The 24,672-nt window shown below is 43.0% G+C and overlaps 1 protein-coding gene across 1 annotated transcript; it reads right to left on the bottom strand.

Moving 5' to 3' along the window:
- Positions 1 to 20,781: 20,781 nt before the first annotated feature.
- Positions 20,782 to 24,075, bottom strand: LOC123398100 (26S proteasome non-ATPase regulatory subunit 9). Its single transcript, XM_045092603.1, has 5 exons — positions 23,870 to 24,075; positions 23,684 to 23,744; positions 22,921 to 23,028; positions 21,833 to 22,142; positions 20,782 to 21,111 (listed from the first exon to the last, which is right to left on the bottom strand). The coding sequence occupies exons 1-5, from the start codon at positions 24,008 to 24,010 to the stop codon at positions 21,090 to 21,092; spliced, it is 642 nt and encodes a 213-aa protein (XP_044948538.1). The 5' UTR covers positions 24,011 to 24,075; the 3' UTR covers positions 20,782 to 21,089.
- Positions 24,076 to 24,672: the final 597 nt, after the last annotated feature.

Genomic DNA, 24,672 nt, shown 5'->3' with positions numbered 1-24,672 from the left:
GTTTTACGTGGTGACCAAGGGCATCTAGTAGGATCGCATCTTACTTACGCAAACACCACAACGGAGATATATGAGTTGCTATTTAACCTCATCCAAGGACCTCCTCGGTCAAATCCGATTCAACTAAAGTTGGAGAAACCGTCACTTGCCAGTCATCTTTGAGCAAAGGGGGTTACTCGTAACGATGAAACCAGTCTCTCGTAAGCGTACGAGTAATGTCGGTCCAAGCCGCTTCAATCCAACAATACCGCGGAACCAAGAAAAGACTAAGGAGGGCAGCAAAACGCACATCACCGCCCACAAAACCTTTTGTGTTCTACTCGAGAAGACATTTACGCATGAACCTAGCTCATGATGCCACTGTTGGGGAACGTCGCATGGGAAACAAAAAATTTCCTACGCGCACGAAGACCTATCATGGTGATGTCCATCTACGAGAGGGGATGAGTGATCTACGTACCCTTGTAGATCGTACAGCAGAAGCGTTAGTGAACGCGGTTGATGTAGTGGAACGTCCTCACGTTCCTCGATCCGCCCCGTGAACAATCCGGCGATCAGTCCCACGATCTAGTACCGAACGGACGGCACCTCCGCGTTCAGCACACGTACAGCTCGACGATGATCTCGGCCTTCTTGATCCAGCAAGAGAGACGGAGAGGTAGAAGAGTTCTCCGGTAGCGTGACGGCGCTCCGGAGGTTGGTGATGACCTTGTCTCAGCAGGGCTCCGCCCGAGCTCCGCAGAAACGCGATCTAGAGGAAAAACCGTGGAGGTATGTGGTCGGGCTGCCGTGGAAAAGTCGTCTCAAATCAGCCCTAAAACCTCCGTATATATAGGTGGGAGGGAGGGGGCCTTGCCTTGGGGCTCAAGGAGCCCCAAGGGGGTCGGCCGAGTCCAAGGGGGAGGACTCTCCCCCCCAAACCGAGTTGGACTAGGTTTGGTGGGAGGGAGTCCCCCTTCCTTCCCACCTCCTCCTTTTTTTTCTTTCTCTCTTGATTTTCTTCTCCTTGGCGCATAGGGCACTTGTGGGCTGTCCTACCAGCCCACTAAGGGCTGGTGTGTCTCCCCCAAGGCCTATGGGCTTCCCCGGGGTGGGTTGCCCCCCCCCCCCCCGGTGAACTCCCGGAACCCATTCGTCATTCCCGGTACATTCCCGGTAACTCCGAAAACCTTCCGGTAATCAAATGAGGTCATCCTATATATCAATCTTCGTTTCCGGACCATTCCGGAAACCCTCGTGATGTCCGTGATCTCATCCGGGACTCCGAACAACATTCGGTAACCAACCATATAACTCAAATACGCATAAAACAACGTCGAACCTTAAGTGTGCAGACCCTGCGGGTTCGAGAACTATGTAGACATGACCCGAGAGACTCCTCGGTCAATATCCAATAGCGGGACCTGGATGCCCATATTGGATCCTACATATTCTACAAAGATCTTATCGTTTGAACCTCAGTGCCAAGGATTCGTATAATCCCGTATGTCATTCCCTTTGTCCTTCGGTATGTTACTTGCCCGAGATTCGATCGTCAGTATCCGCATACCTATTTGAATCTCGTTTACCGGCAAGTCTCTTTACTCGTTCCGTAATACAAGATCCCGCAACACTCAGTTACATTACTTGCAAGGCTTGTGTGTGATGTTGTATTACCGAGTGGGCCCCGAGATACCTCTCCGTCACACGGAGTGACAAATCCCAGTCTTGATCCATACTAACTCAACTAACACCTTCGGAGATACCTGTAGAGCATCTTTATAGTCACCCAGTTACGTTGCGACGTTTGATACACACAAAGCATTCCTCCGGTGTCAGTGAGTTATATGATCTCATGGTCATAGGAATAAATACTTGACACGCAGAAAACAGTAGCAACAAAATGACACGATCAACATGCTACGTCTATTAGTTTGGGTCTAGTCCATCACATGATTCTCCTAATGATGTGATCCCGTTATCAAGTGACAACACTTGCCTATGGCCAGGAAACCTTGACCATCTTTGATCAACGAGCTAGTCAACTAGAGGCTTACTAGGGACAGTGTTTTGTCTATGTATCCACACAAGTATTGTGTTTCCAATCAATACAATTATAGCATGGATAATAAACGATTATCATGAACTAAGAAATATAATAATAACTAATTTATTATTGCCTCTAGGGCATATTTCCAACACATGGTTGCAAGGATTGTTTACCTTACGCATAGTTCATTAATGCAGTTGTCCGTTGCTTTGAGTTTACACTTCGGGTGGGGCTCGCAACTTAATACCGGCGAGATGTTCTGGATAGATATCTCAAGGTGGATGATTAGTAAGTAGATGTTGATGAATAAACGGTCTACTTGTCTTGGTGTACTGCCCATTACTATTGAACCTCTAACTATCAAGTAGCATAATTAGCATTGCGGTGCGTTCATAATTCTGTCAATTGCCCAACTGTAATTTGTTTACCCAAGCATTGTTGTTTATCATCTTTTGGGAGAGAGACATCACTAGTGAACATCATGTGACTACAATCTATATCACCACCATTGTTTACACCTCCATCATTTACTGCTTTCATTTACTTTTCCATTGCAACCACTATTACTATTCCCGCTTGTGTTTTGATCCTTTGCAAACTACAAGGCTGGAGAGATTGACAACCTCTCTGTACTCGTTGGGAGCAAAGTTATTTGTGTGTGTGCTGGTCCACGTCTTCTGCTAGCGCCGGGGTGGGAGACACCTACTTGTTGATCCTAGGAGTCCTCCTGGTTCGATAAACCTTACAGTCTCCGAGTAAGGGAAAACTTGTTGCTGATTACATCTCAACCTTCCACTTGGGGTAACCAACGAGGAGCGAGAAGTATATACATCATCTCGTCATCAAGCAAAGTTTTCTGGCGCCGTTGCCGGGGAATCGAGTCTTCAAGATAGGGGAGTTGGACGCTATCCTTTACCTTTGCATTTAGTCTTGTTAGTTTGCTTTCTAGTTTTTGCTTTAGCATCTTATACCAAAAAAAATAGTTGCTTTGTTCTTGCTTGTTGCTATGGGTTCCGGTGAGAACACCAAGTTGTGTAACTTCACTAGTCACAACAACAATGATGATACCTTCTCTTCTATTGCTCTAGTTACCATTAAGGCTCTTTATAAAAATAAACCTTGTGACTATACTAGTCATTATGGAGAATAATGCCCTTGGCATGGTTGCCCCGGGAAGCCACAAGATCTTTGGTTTGAAGTTGCTCCTAAACGTCCCCAAACTTGGGAAGACGTCCAAACTCTTATAATAGAGAGCAAATCAAACATAGAGTATGACACTACAATTCTACTTAATAGCAATAATATTGATTTTGACAATTGTAGTCTTTCTGAAGTAATCATTTTTTTGCAAAGAATGGCGAAAGACCTCCACACTAGTACACTCAATATTGCATTCACCGATCATATTACCAATGCTCTTATCAAAGCTAGGGAGGAGAAGCTCAAGCTAGAGACTTCTATTCCTAGAAAACTAGAAGATGGTTGGGATCCTATGGTCAAAATTAAATTGAATAATATCTCTTGCTTTGCATTATGTGATGTTGTAGCTAGTGCCTCCGTTATGCCCAAAAGAATGTATGATATGCTTGATTTGAAACCTTGTGATCAATGTTCTTTTGGTGTTCGTCTTGTTTATTCTTCCACAAAGGAACCTTTAGGGAGAATTGATGATGTGCTTATTATTGTCAATGATAATCATGTGCCCGTTGATTTTCTTATTATGGGCATTGAGTGTGATCCCTCATGTCCAATTATTTTGGGACATCCTTTTCTCCACACCGTTGGTGCTATCATTGACATGAAAGAGGGGATCATTAAATTCCAATTTCCTCTTAAAAAGGGAATGGAACACTTTCATCTAAATAAGATTAAGTTACCTTTTGAGTCTTTTACTCGGGCAAGTTATTCTTTTGGAGTTGATAATACTTGATCGTCTTGCATCATGCCTAGCTCAAAGGCATAAAAGAAAGCGCTTGCTGGGAGGCAATCCAATTTGTTTTTACTTTCTGTTTTAGTGGACTTGATGCTTTCTAATACTGTAGCAACATCATTGTATCTTTATTTTTAAGCTTTGTGCCAAGTTATAGCCTCCGATTGCAAGAAAGTTCAAAAAATGTGACATGTTGTCCAAAAACAGATTATGTCTGCTTGATGAAATTTTTTGCCAAAAATCACCAGATCATCTTTTTGATCTGAATTGTTTTACAGCATGATCTATATAATTGCCTTTCTAGCATATGTTCTGAGTTTTTTTATTTGAGTTGCAGAAGTGCCCCGAATAAATTATTTACTACCTGATGTTCTGTTTTTCACAGATTCTGCCATGTTTTGCGTTTTCATTGTTTTGCAAATCCTAAGCTTACTTTTTATTTGCAAAAACCTTTTGGAAATCATGAGAAATAGTAGCAATTCATGAAAATCTTTATTTCCAGTAGGTAATAAATTATTTTATTAAGGGTACTAACCACTCTAATCATCTTATGATGAGTTTCGTATGAAGGGAGTTTTCAAGTATGCGATGGGAGATGCTGAAAGAAGATACAGGAGTGTCAAGTGCTCAATCTTGGGGATACCCCCATGCACCCCAAGAAATATTCAAGGAGACTCAAGCGTCTAAGCTTGGGGATGCCCCCGTGCATCCCCTTCTTTATCAACAATCATCAGTTCGCCCATCTCCATGCTATATTTTTATCACTTCATATGTTATGTGCTATGCTTGGAGCGTCCCGCTATTTACTTTTTAGTTTTTTTTAGTTTTCCTTGCTGTTCATAATAATTCGGAACCTAGCCTACCTTGTTTGGGAGAGAAACACGCTCCATTCCACTCTAGAACACAACATAGCTTTTCATGCTTATCTTTTTTGTGTGTTCTTTATCTTTCCATAGCTACTGTCATGCTTAGCTCCTAGTTTCATGCTTATCTTTTTAAGAGCTTTTATTTAGGTTGCTTTTGGAGTTTTCATGCTTATCTTGTTTAGAGAGTTGGCTTGTTGCACTGAGTTGTGTGTCTTGCATGAGTAGGTAATTAAGATTGCTATTTAAGTATAGTAGTAACTTGCAATAGTTTTGAGGTATTGATTTGAGTAATATTTGTACTATTGGTGCCAAGAGCTTGAGCCTATTAGTGATAGGTGTCGTATATTGGGAAATTTGTGTGTTTTTCAAAAACTAAAAATTAGTTGAGAACTCTAGCTACTAAATTGATCGCTAACCTCCAGAGGGGTTGGAATATATAGAGTACCCTCACGTTACCATGAGTCAAGGATGCGCAAGGATAACCAAACCCTCAAACACTCCTCCTCGGGGTACTTGTCTCTTTGTGAATTTCCTAACTAGATAGAGAGTTACCAATAATAAGTGTATGAGTTCTTTGGACTAATGTGAGTATTCGATTGTTGGCACTTCCACCATCCATATTTTGCTAGCCTCTTAGGTACCGTGCATTGCCCCTTTCTCATCCCGAGAGTTGGTGCAAACTTCACCGGTGCATCCAAACCCATGACATGATATGCTCTGTCATACATAAGCCTCATTATATCTTTCCCCAAAACAGCCACCATACCTACCTATTAAGGCATTTCCATAGCCTTTCTGATATACATTGTCATGCAACATCCACCATTTCATGACTTGATCTTCATGTCATACATGTTTTTGCTTGATCGAGGAGCCGCATGATAGTTGGGCCTTGCCCATATTATTGCTACATGACGCGCTAGTATCATTGCATATCCTGCTACACTCGCACAGGCATACATTTGCATACATCATGATAGTTTTCACTTGTCTTTATGTTGAGTACTTCTTATAAAGTTTGATGATCTTATTTTTATTCATGTAAAACATAGAGTGTTGCCCTTAAGTGAGGGAAAGATCCCAAAGAGGACAAATTAAAAGATCCCAAAGAACACAAATGAGAGATAAATAGAAAGAGCCAAAGAGGCAACAAAAAAATAAAAAATAAAAAGGGGAAAAAGAGAGAAGGGGGCAACACTACTATTCCTTTTGAAAGATCCACACTCGTACTCCATTGCTATATTTGTACTACATAGAGATTATCATTCATGCATAACTATGTGGGGACCCTTACACTATAGAACTTGGTTTGCATATTCCAATGATGAGCGTCCTCAAATGAGCTATAGGTCTTAATGAGAAAACAAGTTGGACGCATGCTATTACAACAAAAGACCTTCCAACGGCGCCAGAAACAAGCGTGCTGATGGGAGACTATTCTTGTCTTGATATTCCTCAGCAACGGCACCAGGAATCCTTCTGCTACGGCTACGCCTTTAGGGACTTCCTAGGAAAATATGCAAAGGATTCCCCCATGGCCTTGGACCTTGTGTTGGTGTTCCCTCGAAGCGGAAAGGTTGATGTAGCACAGCGGTGGTAAGTATTTCCCTCAGTTTTGAGAACCAAGGTATCGATCTAGTGAAGGAATATCACAAGTACCTGCACAAACACAAAGAACTTGCTCCCAACGCTATGAAGGGGTTGACAATCCCTTATAGATTGTTTGCCAAGTGAGAACTGAAAGCAACAAAGAAACAAAGCAAAGTAAAAAATGAAAGTGGAAACGATAGGTGTGAATAGACCCGGGGCCCGTAGTGTTCACTAGTGGCTTCTCTCATGAAAGCAAGTAGACGGTGGGTGAACGAATTACTGTCGAGCAATTGATAGAACCGCGCAAAGTCGTGACGTTATCTATGGCAATGATTATATCTATAGGCATCATGTCCAAAACAAGTAGATCGATACTTTCTGCATCTACTACTATTACTCCACACGTCGACCGCTATCCAGCATGCATCTAGTGTATTAAGTTCATCAGAACAGAGTAACGCCTTAAGCAAGATGACATGATGTAGATGGAAAATCTCATATCTACGATAAAAGCCCATCTTGTTACCCTTGATGGCAACAACACGATGCGTGCCTTGCTGCCCTTTCTGTCACTTGGAAAGGTCACCACACGGTATGAACCCAAAACCAAGCACTTCTCCCATTGCAAGAATCATAGATCTAGTTGGACAAACAAAACCCAAGACTCGAAGAGACTTACAAGGATATCAAATCATGCATATAAGAAATCAGCAAAGACTCAAATAAATATCATAGATAATCTGATCACAAATCCAAAATTCATCGGATCTCGACAAACACACCGCCAAAGAGGATTACATCGGATAGATCTCCATGAAGATCATGGAGAACTTTGTATTGAAGATACAAGAGAGAGAAGAAGCCATCTAGCTACTAACTACGGACCCGTAGGTCTGAAGTGAACTACTCACGAGTCATTGGAGGGGCGATGATGTTGATGAAGAAGCCCTCCAACTCCAAAATCCCCTCCCGCGGGACACCGGGAAGGGTCTCCAGATGAGATCTCGCGGAAACGGAAGCTTGCGGCGGCGGAAAGTGTTTTCGTGGACGCCCTGATTTTTTCTGGATTTTTAGGGAATTTATAGGCCAAAGACCTAGGGCAGGGGAGCGCCAGTGGGGCCACAAGCTTGGTTGCCGCAGCCTCCCCCCTGGTCGCGGCAACATGGCTTGTGGGCCCCCTGTGGGCCCACTTACTTGGCCCTCAAGCCTCCTGATCTTCTTCCGTTCTGGAAAAATTCATTTCGGGGATTTTATTCCGTTTGGACTCCGTTCCAAAATCAGATTTGAAAAGAGTAAAAAACATAGAAATAACAGGAACTGGCACTTGGCACTGAGTTAATAAGTTAGTCCCAAAAAAGATATAAAAGGTAAACAAAACATCCAAAGTTGACAAGATAACAGCGTGAAACCATAAAAAATTATAGATACGTTTGAGACGTATCAAGCATCCCCAAGCTTAACTCCTGCTCGTCCTCGAGTAGGGAAGTGATAAAGAATGAATTTTTGATGCTTTCATGCTACCTAGCATAGATGTCCTTTGTGACTCCTCTTATGTGATGTGAATGTTCAGATCCATTAGATTCAAAATAATAGTTTGCTATTGACGTAGAGACAATAATAATTCAAGCAAACTAGCAAGGTAATCATGAACTTTCAAAATAACAAGGCCAAAAGAAAGCTATCCCTACAAAATCATATAGTCTAGCTATGCTCTATCATCATTGCACAACGAATTTAAATCATGCACAACCCCGGTATTGGCCAAGTAATTGTTTTCACACCTTTACTTTCTCCAACTTTTTCAACTCTCATGCAATACATGAGCGTGAGCCATGGTTTTAGCACTATAAGTGGTGTGCAGTGTGGTGGAGATTGCAAGACAACCAAGAAGAAGATGGTCACATTAAATAGGCATATCAATGAGCTGTGGAGATGCTCATCAATATATATCAATGTGAATGAGTAGGGATTGCCATACAAATGATGCACTAGAGCTAAGAGTATGTGAAAGCTCTTAAAGAAAACTAGTGGGTGTGCATCCAACTTGCTTGCTCACGAAGACCTAAGGCAAATTTGAGGAAGCCTATCATTGGAATATACAAGCCAAGTTATATAATGAAAATTTCCCACTAGCTATATGGTGGTGACAAAACGAGAGACTCTCAATCATGAAGATCATGGTGCTTAATATGCACAAGTGTGGAAAGGTGGTAGCATTGTCCATTCTCTCTTTTTCTCTCATTTTTTTGGATGGGCTCTTTGGCCTCTTCTTTTTTTGGTGGGCATCTTTGGCCTCTTTTATTTCCTCACATGGGACAATGCTACATCAATGATGATCATCACACTTACAACTCAAAACTTAGAGCAACAATGACTCTATATGAAATGCCTTCGGTAGTGTACCGTGACAATGATCTAGCATGGCATGGACATTAATGGAAACATCATGCAATGGCAACGTAGACATGGTGGCACATGTCATGGTGGTAGTTGCATGGCAATATATCTCGGAATGACTTTGAAAAAGCCATAGTAGGTAGGTATGGTGGCTGTTTTGAGGGGGGCTAATGGTGGGTTTTGTGCACCGGCGAAAGTTGCACGGCACTAAAGAAGATAGTGATGGTGGAAGGTGAAAGTGCATCTAAACCATGGACTCAACATTAGTCATGAAGAACTCATATACTTGTTGCAAAAGTTTTATTAGTAATCGAAACAAAGCATTCAACGCGTACTCCTAGGGGAAGGGTTGGTAGGTATAAACCATCGCGTGATCCCGACCGCCACACAAAGGATGAGAATCAATAGACTAATCATGCTCACACTTCATCACATAGCGGTTCACCATACGTGCATGCTACGGGAATTACTAACTTCAACACAAGTATTTCTAGATCCACAACACCTTACTAATATAACTTCAATATTACCATAACAACAACTCAAAACTAGTTGAGATGAATCAAACTTCTCTAACTATTCAATGCACATGAAGGTGGAAGTTTTCGTATCCCTTTGGATAACTACCCCTTTTTGAGAGTACTTTCATAGAATAGATCAACTACCAAGCCACGCACCGCCGTACTCTAAAAGATATAAGTGAAGCACATGGAGCAAAAGCAACTAGCTCAAAAGATATAAGTGAAGCACATGTGAGCTGGATTGTCTACCAAAGGATATAAGTGAAGCTCGACAAAATCACGGTGAGTGCATGTCTCTCTCTCTAGGTGTGCAGCAAGGATGATTGTGACACAACAAAAATAAAAGACTCCTACGGTACAAGACGCTCCAAGCAAAACACATAACATGTGGTGAATAAAAATATAGCCCAAGTAACGTTACCGATGGATTGAAGACGAAAGAGGGGATGCCTACCCGGGGCATCCCCAAGCTCAGGCTTTTACGGCATCCTTGAATCATCTTGGGGTGCCTTGGGCATCCCCAAGCTTGAGCTCTTGCCACTCTTTATCTTTTTGTCCATAAGAACTTCACCCAAAACTTGAAAACTTCACAACACGAAACTTAAACAGAAACTCGTGATAACATTAGTATAAGAAAGCAAACCACCACTTCCTTAGGTACTGTAGTAAACTTGAATTCTACTTATGTTGATGTTGGGTTACTGTATTTTCAATCTTCCATGGCTAATACCCCCCGATACTATCCATAGTTTCATCAAAATAAGCAACCAACACAACAAAAACAGAATCTATTAACAGCAGACCAGTCTGTAGCAATCTGTATACTTCGTATACTTCTGGTACTTCAAAAATTCTGAAAACTTACGACGGTATGAAGAATTTGCATAGCAATCAGCAGCAAAAAGAATCAACTCAAAAGATCTTACAGAAAAAAAATGTAAATTCTTTCGTGAGCAGAAAGTTTCTGTCTTTTCCAGCATGACCAAACGATCATCCCCGGACTAATCATAACGGTTTTGCTTGGCACAAACGCAAAAAGAAACACAAAAAACACAATCATAACAGAATTATGATGGTGTGGATGCAACAAAACAGAAAGAAAAAGATAAATTCATTGGGTTGCCTCCAAACAAGCGCTATTGTTTAACGCCCTTAGCTAGGCATTGATAATTCAATGATGCTCACATAAAAGATAACAGTCGGACACGAAGAGAGCATCATGAAACATGTGAAAATCACATCTAAGTCTAACATACTTCCTATGCATAGGCATTTTATAGGAAAACAAATTGGCAAGACAACCAATAGTTACCAAATGCAAGGAAGAAGAAAGAGACAATAGCAATCTCAACATAACGAGAGGTAATTGGGTAACATGAAAGTTTCTACCACAATATTTTCCTCTCATAGCAATTACATGTGGGATCATATTCGAATTCAACAATGTAGCTATCGCATAGGTTATTCTTTTCATGATCCACATGCATGCAAAGTTGACGCTCTTCAAAAATAGTGGGATTATCATCAAATAAAGTCATGAATTCTCCAATCCCACTTTCAATATTGTTGCAAATATCATAATCATCATGAGGCTTAAACAATTTTTCAAGATCATAAGAAAAATTGTCACGCCAATCACGATCATTGCAACAAGTAGTGGACATAGCAAAACTAGCATCCCCAAGCTTAGGGTTTTGCATATTTTTAGCATGATTGTCACTAATAGGATTTATAGTGAAACCATTGCAATCATGCTTTTCATTCAAGGAGCCCTCGTGAATCACTTCATAAGTTTTTTCATCACGATTTTCAGATTCACGCATCTCAAGCAAAACTCCATAAAGATAGTCAAGTGCACTCAATTCACTAGCAATTGGTTCCACATAAGTGGATCTCTTAAAGAGATTAGCAAGTGGATGAGGATCCATATCACTAGATTTTCAGCAAGCGAAGATGCAAGCATATTGAAGGCACATGGCAACACAAGAAAACAGAAAGCAAGCGAAATAAAAGGGCGAACGAAAAAGGCAAATGAAAAAGGCAAACGAAAAAGGCAAATGAAAACGGCAAATGTGAAGTGGGGGAGAGGAAAACGAGAGGCAACTGGCAAAAAAGGTAAATGCAAGAGATGAGTTTGTGACACCTACTTGGATAGATCTCCTCGTTCCCCGGCAACGGCGCCAAAAATAGTTCTGCTACTGCAACAAAAGACCTTCCAACGGCGCCAGAAACAAGCGTGTTGACGGGAGACTATTCTTGTCTTGATACTCCTCAGAAACGGCACCAGGAATCCTTCTGCTACGGCTACGCCTTTAGGGACTTCCTAGGAAAATATGTAAAGGATTCCCCCGTGGCCTTGGAGCCTTGCGTTGGTGTTCCCTCGAAGCGGAAAGGGTGATGTAGCACAGCGGTGGTAAGTATTTCCCTCAGTTTTGAGAACCAAGGTATCGATCTAGTGAAGGAATATCACAAGTACCTGCAAAACACAAAGAACTTGCTCCCAACGCTATGAAGGGGTTGTCAATCCCTTATAGATTGTTTGCCAAGTGAGAACTGAAAGCAACAAAGAAACAAAGCAAAGTAAAAAAACGAAAGTGGAAACAATAGGTGTGAATAGACCTGAGGGCCGTAGTGTTCACTAGTGGCTTCTCTCATGAAAGCAAGTAGACGGTGGGTGAACGAATTACTGTCGAGCAATTGATAGAAATGCGCAAAGTCGTGACGTTACCTATGGCAATGATTATATATATAGGCATCAGGTCCAAAACAAGTAGACCGATACTTTCTGCATCTACTACTATTACTCCACACGTCGACCGCTATCCAGCATGCATCTAGTGTATTAAGTTCATGAGAACATAATAACGCCTTAAGCAAGATGACATGATGTAGATGGACAATCTCATATCTACGATAAAAGCCCATCTTGTTACCCTTGATGGCAACAACATGATGCGTGCCTTGCTGCCCTTTCTGTCACTTGGAAAGGTCACCACACGGTATGAACCCAAAACCAAGCACTTCTCCCATTGCAAGAATCATAGATCTAGTTGGCCAAACAAAACCCAAGACTCGGAGAGACTTACAAGGATATCAAATCATGCATATAAGAAATTAGCAAAGACTCAAATAAATATCATAGATAATCTGATCACAAATCCACAATTCATCGGATCTCGACAAACACACCGCCAAAGAGGATTACATCGGATAGATCTCCATGAAGATCATGGAGAACTTTGTATTGAAGATCCAAGAGAGAGAAGAAGCCATCTAGATACTAACTACGGACCCGTAGGTCTGAAGTGAACTACTCACAAGTCATTGGAGGGGCGATGATGTTGATGAAGAAGCCCTCCAACTCCAAAATCCCCTCCGGCAAGGCACCGAGAAGGGTCCCCATATGAGATCTCGCAGAAACGGAAGCTTGCGGCGGCGAAAAAGTGTTTTCGTGGACGCCCTAATTTTTTCTGGATTTTTAGGGAATTTATAGGCCAAAGACCTAGGGCAGGGGAGCGCCAGGGGGGCCACAAGCTTGGTTGTCGCCCCCCTGGTCGCGGCAACATGGCTTGTGGGCCCACTTGCTTGGCCCTCAAGCCTCCCGATCTTCTTCTGTTCTGGAAAAATTCATTTCCGGGGATTTTATTCCGTTTGGACTCCGTTCCAAAATCAGATCTGAAAAGAGTCAAAAACACAGAAAAAACAGGAACTGGCACTTGGCACTAAGTTAATAAGTTAGTCCCAAAAAAGATATAAAAGGTAAACAAAACATCCAAAGTTGACAAGATAGCAACGTGAAACCATCAAAAATTATAGATACGTTTGAGACGTATCAATGCACCCCCACTACTTCCATTGTACAACTTGCTTTAGCTCATCTGTGCATCTGTTACATGGCAATGCCTACTCCTCACATCATATCTATCATTTGACTTTCTCTCACCTATGGTTGTCCTCATTGATGTGAGACTCTCACACCCTTTTTGTCTTCCTTCCCCGTCATTATTCTATTTTCCATCCTAAGTGCCAACAGATTTTGCTTACGCTCATCCATTGCATGAGTGCTCAAAGTCGAAAGGGAGAGGATCATTTTGACTTGTGCGTGACTAGTGGTCTGGGGATGAGTCAAAATAAGATTTCGAAGGAGACCAAGTGTGAGGTTTAGTAGATTGAGTTATCAATTAAAAATATATTTTATGATCTCAACCCATCTCCCACTTCTTGCATGCAAACAACATTTGGAGACATTCGAGTCACGGACAGCGAGAGCTCTTGCACCTCTATGTTCCTACTTTGCTAATTTCAATACTAGAAATAGACTCTTGCTTGTTATTATCTTGACTTGAATTGCATTTCTTACTTGCTTTGCTTTGAATTTCTTATATGTGTGTTAGCATGTCATCACAGAAATTATTGTGTTATCATTTATCTACTCGAGGACGAGCAGAAATTAAGCTTGGGGATGTTGATACGTCCCAAACGTATCTATAATTTCTGCTTGTTCCATGATCTTTTGGGTGACATTGTTATTTTACACATATTTGGACTAACCTACTAACTGAGTGCACCCACTCCAGTTTATGTCTGCTGATGTCTATTTTGGAGGGGCTCTTACCCAATTTTTTGAATCCCGAAAAATCCCGAGAAAAATATATAAAAATCAGCGTACCGGAAGCTTCCAGATCACCGAAAATGGGCCGGATGAGGGCCAGGCGACCTCCTGGCGCGGCCTACCCCCTGGTCGCGCCCACAGGCCGCCTGGGTGGGTCCCACCTCCTCCGGTGCCCTCCTTCGGCCTATATTTACCTCTCCAAGAGGAAACCCTTCCAGAAGATCCAGAATTGCGAATTTCTCCATTGTTCCGCCGCCAAAGCGCTTCCAAGATCGGGGGCGTCAGGAGACCCCTTCCCGGCACCCTGCCGGAGGGAGGATTGACCTCCGGGAGCTTCTCCACCACCATGGACGCTTCCCGGACCTGCCGTGATTTGTCCTCCTTGGAACATGAGTCCATGACCAGTAGCTATGTGATGTCTTCTCTCCAATCTTGTGCTTCAATGGTTGGTCCTTGTGAGCTGCCCTACATGATCAAGGCATCTATGTAATTCTCTTGCTATTGCTATGCTCGGTTTGTTGGGATCCGATAGATTATGAGATTATGTTCAGATTGTTATGAGTTATATATTTGATTATCCTTTTATATTAAGTTCCTGAGTGATTCATGCATGTTCGCTATTGCTATTTATTGGTTTGGCCGAGTAGTAGATTGTAACTCCAAGAGGGAGCGTTATGCATGATTATGGGTTCATGCCCCTCGATGTCTAGCTTGAGTGACAGAAACATGAGACTAGGGGATGTGTTGCTGCCACCAGGGAGAAAACAACGGTGCTTGTGACCATGGTTGCAAGGATTGTTTACCTTACGCATAGTTCATTAATGCAGTTGTCTGTTGCTTTGAATTTACACTTTGGGTGGGGCTCGCAACTAAATACCGGCGAGATGTTCTGGATAGATATCTGAAGGTGGATGATTAGTAAGTAGATGTTGATGAATAAACGGTCTACTTGTCTTGGGGTACTGCCCATTACTATTGAACCTCTAACTATCAAGTAGAATAATTAGCATTGCGGTGCGTTCATAATTCTGTCAATTTCCCAGCTATGGTTTGTTTACCCAAGCATAGTTGTTTATCGTCTTTTGGGAGAGAGACATTGATACGTCTCTGTCGTATCTACTTTTCCAAACTCTTTTGCCCTTGTTTTGGACTCTAATTTGCATGTTTTGAATGGAACTAACCCAGACTAACGTTGTTTTCAGCAGAATTGCCATGGTGTTGTTTTTGCGCGGAAATAAAAGTTCTTGGAATGACCTGGAAATTTACGAGGATTTTTTGTGGAATATATAAAAAATACTAGCGCAAGAATCAACCGGAGGGGTGGAGCGAGGATCCCACAAGCCCACTAGGCGCGGGCCCCCCTGGCCGCGCCCAGCAGGCTTGTGGGGCCCTCAGAGCTCCACCGCCTCCAATTCCAGCTCTATTTAGTCCCTTTCGTCCAAAAAAATAAAGGAGGAGAGTTTATCGCGTTTTACGATACGGAGGCACCGCCGCCACCTGTTCTTCCTCTAGAGGGAAGATCTAGAGTCTGTTCTGGGCTCCAGAGAGGGGAGATCGTCGCCATCATCATCACCAACCTTCCTTCATCGCCAATTCCATGATGCTCTTCACCGTTCGTGAGTAATCTCATCGTAGGCTTGCTGGACGGTGATGGGTTGGATGAGATCTATCATGTAATTGAGTTAGTTTTGATGGGGATTGATCCCTAGTATCCACTATGTTCTGAGATTGATGTTGCTACTACTTTGCCATGCTTAATGCTTGTCACTAGGGCCCGAGTGCCATGATTTCAGATCTGAACCTATTATGTTCTCGTCAATATATGTCTGTTCTTGATCCTACCTTGAAGTTGTAGTCACCTGCTATGTGTTATGACCTGGCAACCCCGGAGTGACAATAGCCGGAACCACTCCCGGAGATGACCATAGTATGAGGAGTTCATGTATTCACTAAGTGCTAATGCGTTGTTCCGGTTCTCTATTAAAAGGAGAACCTTAATATCCCGTAGTTTCCATTAGGACCCCGCTGCCACGGGAGGGATGGACAATAGATGTCATGCAAGTTCTTTTCCCTAAGCACGTATGACTACATACGGAATACATGCCTACATTACATTGACGAACTGGAGCTAGTTATATATATCCCATGTTATAATTGTTGCATGATGAATGTTATCCGACATAATTATCCATCACCGATCCAATGCCTACGAGTCTTTTCCTACTGGTCCTTGCTACGTTACTTTGCCGCTACTGCTGTCACTGTTGTTGTTGTTACTTTGTCGCTACTGCTGTCACTGCTGCTACTGTTACTCTGTCGCTACTGCTGTCACTGCTGCTACTATTACCGCTGCTACTATTGCTATCACACTACTTTGCTACTGATACTTTGCTGCAGATACTAAGTCTTTCAGGTGTGGTTGAATTGATAACTCAACTGCTAATACTTGAGAATATTATTTGGCTTCCCCTTGTGTCGAATCAACAAATTTGGGTTGAATACTCTACCCTCGAAAATTGTTGCGATCCCCTATACTTGTGGGTTATCAGACATCACTAGTGAACATCATGTGACTCCGGTCCATATCACCACTATTGTATACACCTCCATCATTTACTGCTTTCATTTACTTTTCCGTTGCAATCACTATTACTATTCCCGCTTGTGTTTTGATCCTTTGCAAACTACAAGGCCGAAGAGATTGACAACCCCTTTGTACTCATTGGGAGCAAAGTTATTTGTGTGTGTGCAGGTCCACGTCTTCTGCTAGCGCTAGTGTGGGAGACACTGTTGGGGAACGTTGCATGGGAAACAAAAAATTACCTACACACACGAAAACCTATCATAGTGATGTTCATCTACGAGAGGGTGATCAGATCCACATACCCTTGTAGATCGCTAAGCATGAAGCGTTAAGAAACGTGGTTGATGTAGTGGAACAACTCCGTGATTCAAATCACCGTCGTCCCACGATCCGTCCCGATCTAGCACCGAACGAACGACACCTCCGCGTTCAGCACACGTACAGCTCGATGACGATCTTCGCCTTGTTGATCGAGCAAGAGAGACGGGGAAGTAGATGAGTTCTCCGGCAGCGTGACGGCACGCCAGTGATGGCGATGGTCTATTCCTGTAGGGCTCCGCCCGAGCTCCGCAGAAAACCACTCTAGAGGAAGAACTACGAAGTAGAGGTTTAGGGTTGCACATGCCAAAGTTGTGTCTCAAAAACCCTAAAACCTCTACTATATATAGGAGGAGGGGAGGGGCTAGCCTTGGGGCTCAGGAGAGCCCCTAGGGCGTCGGCCGAGTGGAGGAGGAGGGACTCCCACTCCAATTCGGTTTGGGAAGGAGGAGTCCCTTCCTTCCTTCCCACCTCCCTCTTTTTTTTCTCCTTTGATTTTTCCTTTAGTCGACATAGCCCTATTGGGCTGGACCTACCAGCCCACCAAGGGCTGTCGCGCAACCCATTGGCTATTAGGTTCTCTCCCGGGTGGGTGGCCCCCTCCCGATAAAAACCCTGAACCCATTCGTCACTCCCGGTACATTGTCGGCAATGCCCGAATTCTTTCTAGAGGCCAAATGACACAATCCTATATATCAATCTTCGTTGACGTCCATGATATCATGCGGGACTCTAAACAAACCTTCGGTCACCAACACCTATAACTCAACTATATCGAAACATCACCGAACCTTAAGTGTGCACACCCTGCGGGTTCGAGAACTATGTAGACATGACCTGAGACACTCCCCGGTCAATATCCAACAACGGGGCCTGGATGTCCATATTGGATCCTACCTATTCTACGAAGATCTTATCGGTTGAACCTCTATGCCAAGGATTCATATAATCCTGTATACCATTCCCTTTGTCCTTCGGTATGTTACTTGCCCGAGATTTGATCGTGGGTATCCCTATACCTATTTCAATCTCGTTACCGGCAAGTCTCTTTACTCGTTCCGTAATACAAGATCCCGTGACTAACACTTTAGTCACATTGCTTGCAAGGCTTATATGTGATGTTGTATTATCGAATGGGCCCCGAGATACCTCTCCGTCACACGGAGTGACAAATCCCAGTCTTGATCCATGCTAACTCAACGGACACCTTCGGAGATACCTGTAGAGCACCTTTATAGTCACCCAGTAACGTTGCGATGTTTGATATACACAAGGTATTCCTCCGGTGTCAGTGAGTTACATGATCTCATGGTCATAGGAATGAATACTTGACATGCAGAAAACAATAGCAACAAAATGACACGATCACATGCCACGTTTATAATTTGGGTCTTGTCCATCACATCATTCTCCCAATGATGTGATCCAGTCATCAAGTGACAACACTTGCATATGGTCAGAAAACCTTAACCATCCTTGATCAACTGGCTAGTCAACTAGAGGCTTACTAGGAACATTGTTTTGTCTATATATCCACACATGCATCTATGTTGTCATTCAATACAATTATAGCATGGATGATAAACGATTATCTTGAAACAGGAAATATAATAATAACTATTTTATCATTGCCTCTAGGGCATATTTCCAACAGTCTCCCACTTGCACTAGAGTCAATAAGCTAGTCTTACATCGCTATGCAATTTACATTCGAATGAATCTAACACCCATACAGTTCTTGTGTTGATCATGCTTCGCTCGTGGAAGATGTTTAGTCAGCGGATCTGCAATATTCAGATCTGTGTGCACTTTGCAAATATTTACGTCCTCTCCTTCGACATAGTCGCGGATGAGGTTGAAGCGTCGTTCGATGTGTCTGGTCTTCTTGTAAAACCTTGGTTCCTTGGCTAGAGCAATGGCACCAGCGTTGTCACAGAACAGAGTTATTGGACTTAGTGCACTCGGCACAACTCCAAGATCCGTCATGAACTGCTTCATCCAGACACCCTACTTAGTCGCCTCCGAGGCAGCCAAGTACTCGCTTCACATGTAGAATCTGCTACGACGCTTTGCTTGGAACTGCACCAGCTTAACGCACCCCCATTGAGAATAAATACGTATCCAGTTTGAGACTTAGAGTCATCCGGATCAGTGCCAAAGCTTGCATCGACGTAACCCTTAGGCTGCTAAGGATATGATTGCGTTTTAATCTTGAGTTAGGGGTGCTCCATGCAAAAGTCTAGGACTTTGTTGTAATCTTTCTTTTTCTTTGGGTCTTGATGTAAAGTGTGCTTTCAATCTTATCTATTGAAAGTCGGGTCCTTGGGGACCCTACCTCTGTTCAAAAAAAATGTGGTTCAATGTTGGCTTCTAATAAGATAGAAGAAGCGACGAACCGTGTGTGTCGTTTCATCTTACAACATCTCCAACAGACTGTATGTTCAACCGTTGGTATAAGTATCCGTCAGCAACCAACAACACATCATACATACTCTTTAATGGAGCGTATGTTAATCGTATGTAAAACAATCAAGCGAGTCCACTAAACATTGAAGAAATGACTATGCTTGCCTCGGAACATGTGTCTAAACCGTTGCTTCAAGTTCATATGATTTTATTCTCTCTCTTCTTTTATTACATGTCATTTCTTTTATTACGTGTCATATGTCATCAAACTGTCTATGTACTCGCTTTTATTACGTTTATTACATGTCATATGTCATTTCTTTTATTACGTGTCATCAATTACGTTTAGTACATGTCATTTCTTTTATTACGTGTCATATGTCATCAAACTGTCCATGTCATCAAAAGAGTAACGATTTTACCAACAATGATTATATGTCCTAGGGAATTTAATTTAGTTAGGTACCTCGTAGCCATCAAACATTTTACATGCCAAGGGGCCCCACATCATGGAGTCGCATTTTATAGGAACAGTGTTCCCTTTTATGCTGCCGTCCAGCATTTTTGTATCACGACAATATCTTTGCTGGGTCATGCTACCTCCCAAGGCCCTAATCATGAGCAGGGGTTGTTCCATACCTCTTTGAGTGGGGGCCCGACGGCCTCCCAAAAATCTGCAAAGGGAACACGCTTACGACGAGACGACCATCACCCACTGATCAGAGCGGCCAAATCGGAACACTTTTATGGCATATATATCCACCTATATTAAAGAAACGTCCATGACACATGTTTGTCCTACGTTAACCTGCAGCGCTCCTGGTTTTGGACATCATGTGGCTAAGCACAGAAGTTTTAGTGGGACTAATCGGTGGTGCGTGTGTTAGGATGGTTGTTTAGGTGAGGCTAATCAGGGCAGCGCAGGCATAGATTAGCCTCATTGGAGGATATGATTAAAGTAACATCGTAGACTTTGTCCACTCGGTGTTTGGTTGTGAGCGTAACGAACTCTCCGTGTTTAGTATCGTCAGAGAATCAAGTAGGCTAGCTCTTGCCATCGGTCGGTTCGCCAGTCCTGTAGTGGGCGTCTTAATTAATCCTCACATTTGTTTATAAATAGCAGGTCTGTGCATCATCATATCTTCAAATAGCATGCTCTTCTTTTAGATAAAATTATTATTAGAATGCTCATAAGAGAACCAAAGGTATTTTCGTACGCAGTTTCTGGCAACCGGCTGCTGATTTAGGCCTACTATAATTAACAATGCAATAGACCATAGTCTGAAGCCGGGCTAAAGCGTATTAGGTGGATGCTTAATATTCATATGCGGGGTAGAACAATTCTGGAACGATGCATTCTCACTAGTCGCCACGCGTATATAAGTGGAAAGTAACCGACGTGCTGTTGTTCTTGGTGAGCAGTCTGCGTTTTGTAAGACCCAAGTCACCAAGACCAGATAGGACCTTTCCACAACTGCACACAGACCAAATGACAGTAGTTGTTTTTTTTCTCTGCGTCCACACGATCGATCCAACTTCTTTTTGACTTCAGATTCTCTACATCGTCATTACAAAATGTGACAAGACATATTTCTTTTTTGGGGGGTTTACATCATGAAAACGCGAGAAAGTAATGTACCAAATAAGGCTTGCAAACAAGGCACCTACAGGTTCCACAACTGGCATTGTACTTTAACCACAGCTACAGGTAAATAAGTAACATGCGTTCAGGTAATCAGTTTACTTAGATTTGACTGAAACATAGAGTGGCAAGAGCTGTCTGCACAAGTGCAGACGCGAAAGCACACCATTCTTCAATTGAATATAGACCGGCCTTCATAAGATTCGGAAATGACACCTGTGAGAACAAGAAACCAAGTTACAGTTAAGACATCAATCAACAAACTATTAACGGATATGATAAGCTTGTCGACTAGAGATGACATGGTTTACATGTAATCTGCGGTTGGCATTAGACGAGAAAAAGATACTGCAGGAATATTAACAGAACTAACAAAGAGCATACATCTTGAGTCCATTCCCATGTCATGTGCCTCACAAGCAAGCACTTCATATGCTGCTTCTGGTTATACACAGTCGATTCCTATTAGCAGGTAGGGTTGCCGAAGAGGTGGCAAGGGGTGCCTAATCAGCATCACGCTTGAGGGCAAATTGCTGACTAGGAGGGACATCACTACAAATTGGGGTTGTGTTTGTTACCAAGGTAGGACATGCAATTCTCTGCAATTTACTGTAAAAGCTGTTTTCAACATAATATGAGACTAGAAAAAAGAACACAAAATCGCCATCATGTGTTTGTTCAACAAGTCTTGATGTCCCTCTCCAATAAAAGTGTCCATTTCACAGTTGAGTTAGTGTTGGATCACATTTAATTCATGTAAATTTGGTAACATTTAAGAGCCAAGGTATATGCTTTTGTTAGTTATATTTGTAACAAGGGGAGTAGCTACAGGGATCTGCTGTGACAACAAAAGGCACCCTATATATTTAAATCTGATGCTTTCTGATAGGCTAAAAACATAATAGAACAATTGATACAGAAGTTTAGTAAAACATACCCCATGAGTCCTCTTCCATGCCACTTTCTTGGCGTAATTGTCAAGTTCATTGGTGATCCCTGACGAATGATGAGTAGAGATACTTGATTATCCTCATTGGAAAGGGCTTCAGAAACAAGCCTTTCTTGCAATCTGCCCCCAGTCTCTACACTCCCAAACTTCACTATCTCATCCCCAAGCAGCAAGCCATCCAAAGCAGCAGGAGAACCATCTGCAATGTCATCAATCATGGCAAAAGGAAGTCTGGTAACCAGATCCTCTTCCATGGGATCATTTCGGGACAATCCACCATGCGATGGAGCTGATATACCTGCATGCAATCAAATATGATGGAGATCAGCAACTCTAATTTCCTTACCATATAACTTGACTCATGCTCAAGAACTGCCTTTGTTTCAAGGTAACTGAATGTTTAACACGCCAATGTGCAAATAATGCTATGTCATTGATTGCTTCAGTTTCTGTTCGTGCCATAAAAAATCGTTCCAAAATGCTAAACCATTTTGTAACTGAGGGTACTTCAAGTGTCAGTGTTAGTGCACACATGTAAATTACAAAGAGTTGGTCAGGCTATAAAGATCCTTCCAAGAAGATGCTGCCATAAAACAAAGCCATGGCACACAGTAGACCAGGAACTCGAGAGACCAAGACAAACTTTGAATATGTCCAATCCCACAGATTTAATTACTCCATCTTGAAACATAGGTCAACTTGGGATGCATGTAGTCAAGCCTTTTGAAACTTTGACTAATATTTAGCTAGTATATTAAGAAGTATATAGGTTTGCTAAACAAAATAATTTCATTTGATTTGTCTTGTAGAGTACTTCCATAATACACGAGTTCCATTACAAAGCTAGTATATTATGATACAAATTAGTTACGATCTTGCATTGGAGTTCTAATAGTTTTTTTAAAAAGGGCTTGTATTTGTGGACAGGAGTGCAATATATATGGAAAATAAGATATATTTATTGTCATGTGCTCCTTATAGACATCTCAGAAGATACAACTGGCCAAGATCTATAACTTTGGATGCACATTTCCCATCATGACAAGTTAATGCGAGCATCTGTGTACAGTACTTACCAGAACTTCTCGGGATTGATTGCTCATTTCTTGTTAATTTTGTAGAGTGTAAAACTTCCAGATTCTTCTCAATTTTGTTTGTAACATCCTTGTGGTCATTCCTCAGCTCTGCAATGTACATTATGCAGTGTAAGTATCATTTATACTTTACAGCATGCTGAGAAGACTTAGAATATACAAGCGATGATGATGTGCAACAATATATTTTTGTCAGTCAGCCTAAGCCCACAGGTCAAATCTGTAAATTTACTCAGCAATGAAGAAGTAGAGATGATCCTGAACTTTTACAAAAATGTCAGATTATACTACACTTTAAGCTCATGAGTTCAGCAACCCCAACAGTGTAAATGTCAAATGTAAACAGAGTGTACATATATCACTATACTTCAGCCATAATCTGCTATATATGTTCAAAATCATAATACTGTCAGTTCACTACTGATGCCAAATGGGCATGCACTTGATATCCAATATGCTGAACACTCGACAGGTATAACTCATAACAGGGCCACCTCCCAACATCCAGAACTCATCTCCCTCTTGCAGGAGAAGCAATTCAACTACAAATCTCGCATCCCCATTACTGGCCACGAATGTCAGCAGAAATCGAATTCATAACCTCGAACCATGAATGGAGCACCATAAGGTGCACGGCATACATCAGAACAAGCACACAACAACGGATCCCGAATCGCGTTGGCAGTACACGTAGCCATACAGTGGAAACAAGACGAGTAGGACGAGAATTCGAGTGAGAGCATACCACCGAGCTTGCGGCGCTGGGCAAGGGCGGCGGGGATGTCGATGTCCGCCCTGGGGAAACCCTAAGCCGGACCAAAACAGCCGCGATTAGCAAACTATAAACCGCCCAAGGAAGAGGAAGGGGCGGAGGACGACGCCTCGGGCTCAGGCCGCTAGGGTTTTGGGCGTGTGCGGGGGACGACGGTACCTCGGCGTCGACGAGGGAGCCCGTGATGCCTGCCCCGCCCGGCGCGGAGAGGGCAGCGATGATGGCGTCCATCTCCGCCTCCAGCGCCGACCGCCGGTCCATCAGCCTCATCGTCTCCGCCTTCACGTTCGGCGCCACCATGATCTCTCCCTCTCTCTCTCTCTCTCTCTCTCTCCGCTGCTCTTCTCTGCGGCGGCCGGGGGAAGAGGGCGGGGGACTGATCTGCGTGCGGGTCGGAAGCCTCTACTCGCGTGTCGCGTCCAGTCGAAGCGTTCGCACCGTTCGATCTAAAACCGACGGTCGCGATCGGACGGCGCCCGAGACCGGGCCAAGTAATTCTGGTTCGGTTCAGACGGCGCAAGCGGTCTTCTTCCTTCCTCTAGAACCCTCTGCCGTGCGGCGCGGTTCCTCTTCCGTTCAGAAAGACGAGAGCGATTTTGGATCCGGGACCTCCACTTCCCGCCGCGCTCCCGCCTTCTCCGGCCGAATCCCGGAGCTCCGTTCGTCGGTAAGCCCCGCCGGCCCTCTCCCGCGCCCATTCCGAGATGCGCTAGTCTGTCCCTCGACCGGTGCTGAGCCGTAGTGCTCTTCTTTTGTTTTTGTTAATTAAAGAATTCAAGATGTGATCTCAGCCTTGCTCGCGCTTTTATACCGTTGGGCGATTTGAGTGGCCAGGACTAGGGACATTCCATCGGCTCCGCATCCGCGATTCTTCTACGCGTTTTACTGCTTCCTGCTGTCAGGTGGTGGTATTAGTTTTTAGCCTGAATTGCCGTTAATTTCTTGGGGAAATGAATGAATAG

This window comes from Hordeum vulgare, chromosome 5H (genome assembly GCF_904849725.1).
Source record: "Hordeum vulgare subsp. vulgare chromosome 5H, MorexV3_pseudomolecules_assembly, whole genome shotgun sequence".
In the NCBI taxonomy this organism is placed as follows: Eukaryota; Viridiplantae; Streptophyta; class Magnoliopsida; order Poales; family Poaceae; genus Hordeum; species Hordeum vulgare.
Note: the sequence above shows the minus strand (reverse complement) of the source record. Positions and strands in the feature narration are given on the sequence as shown.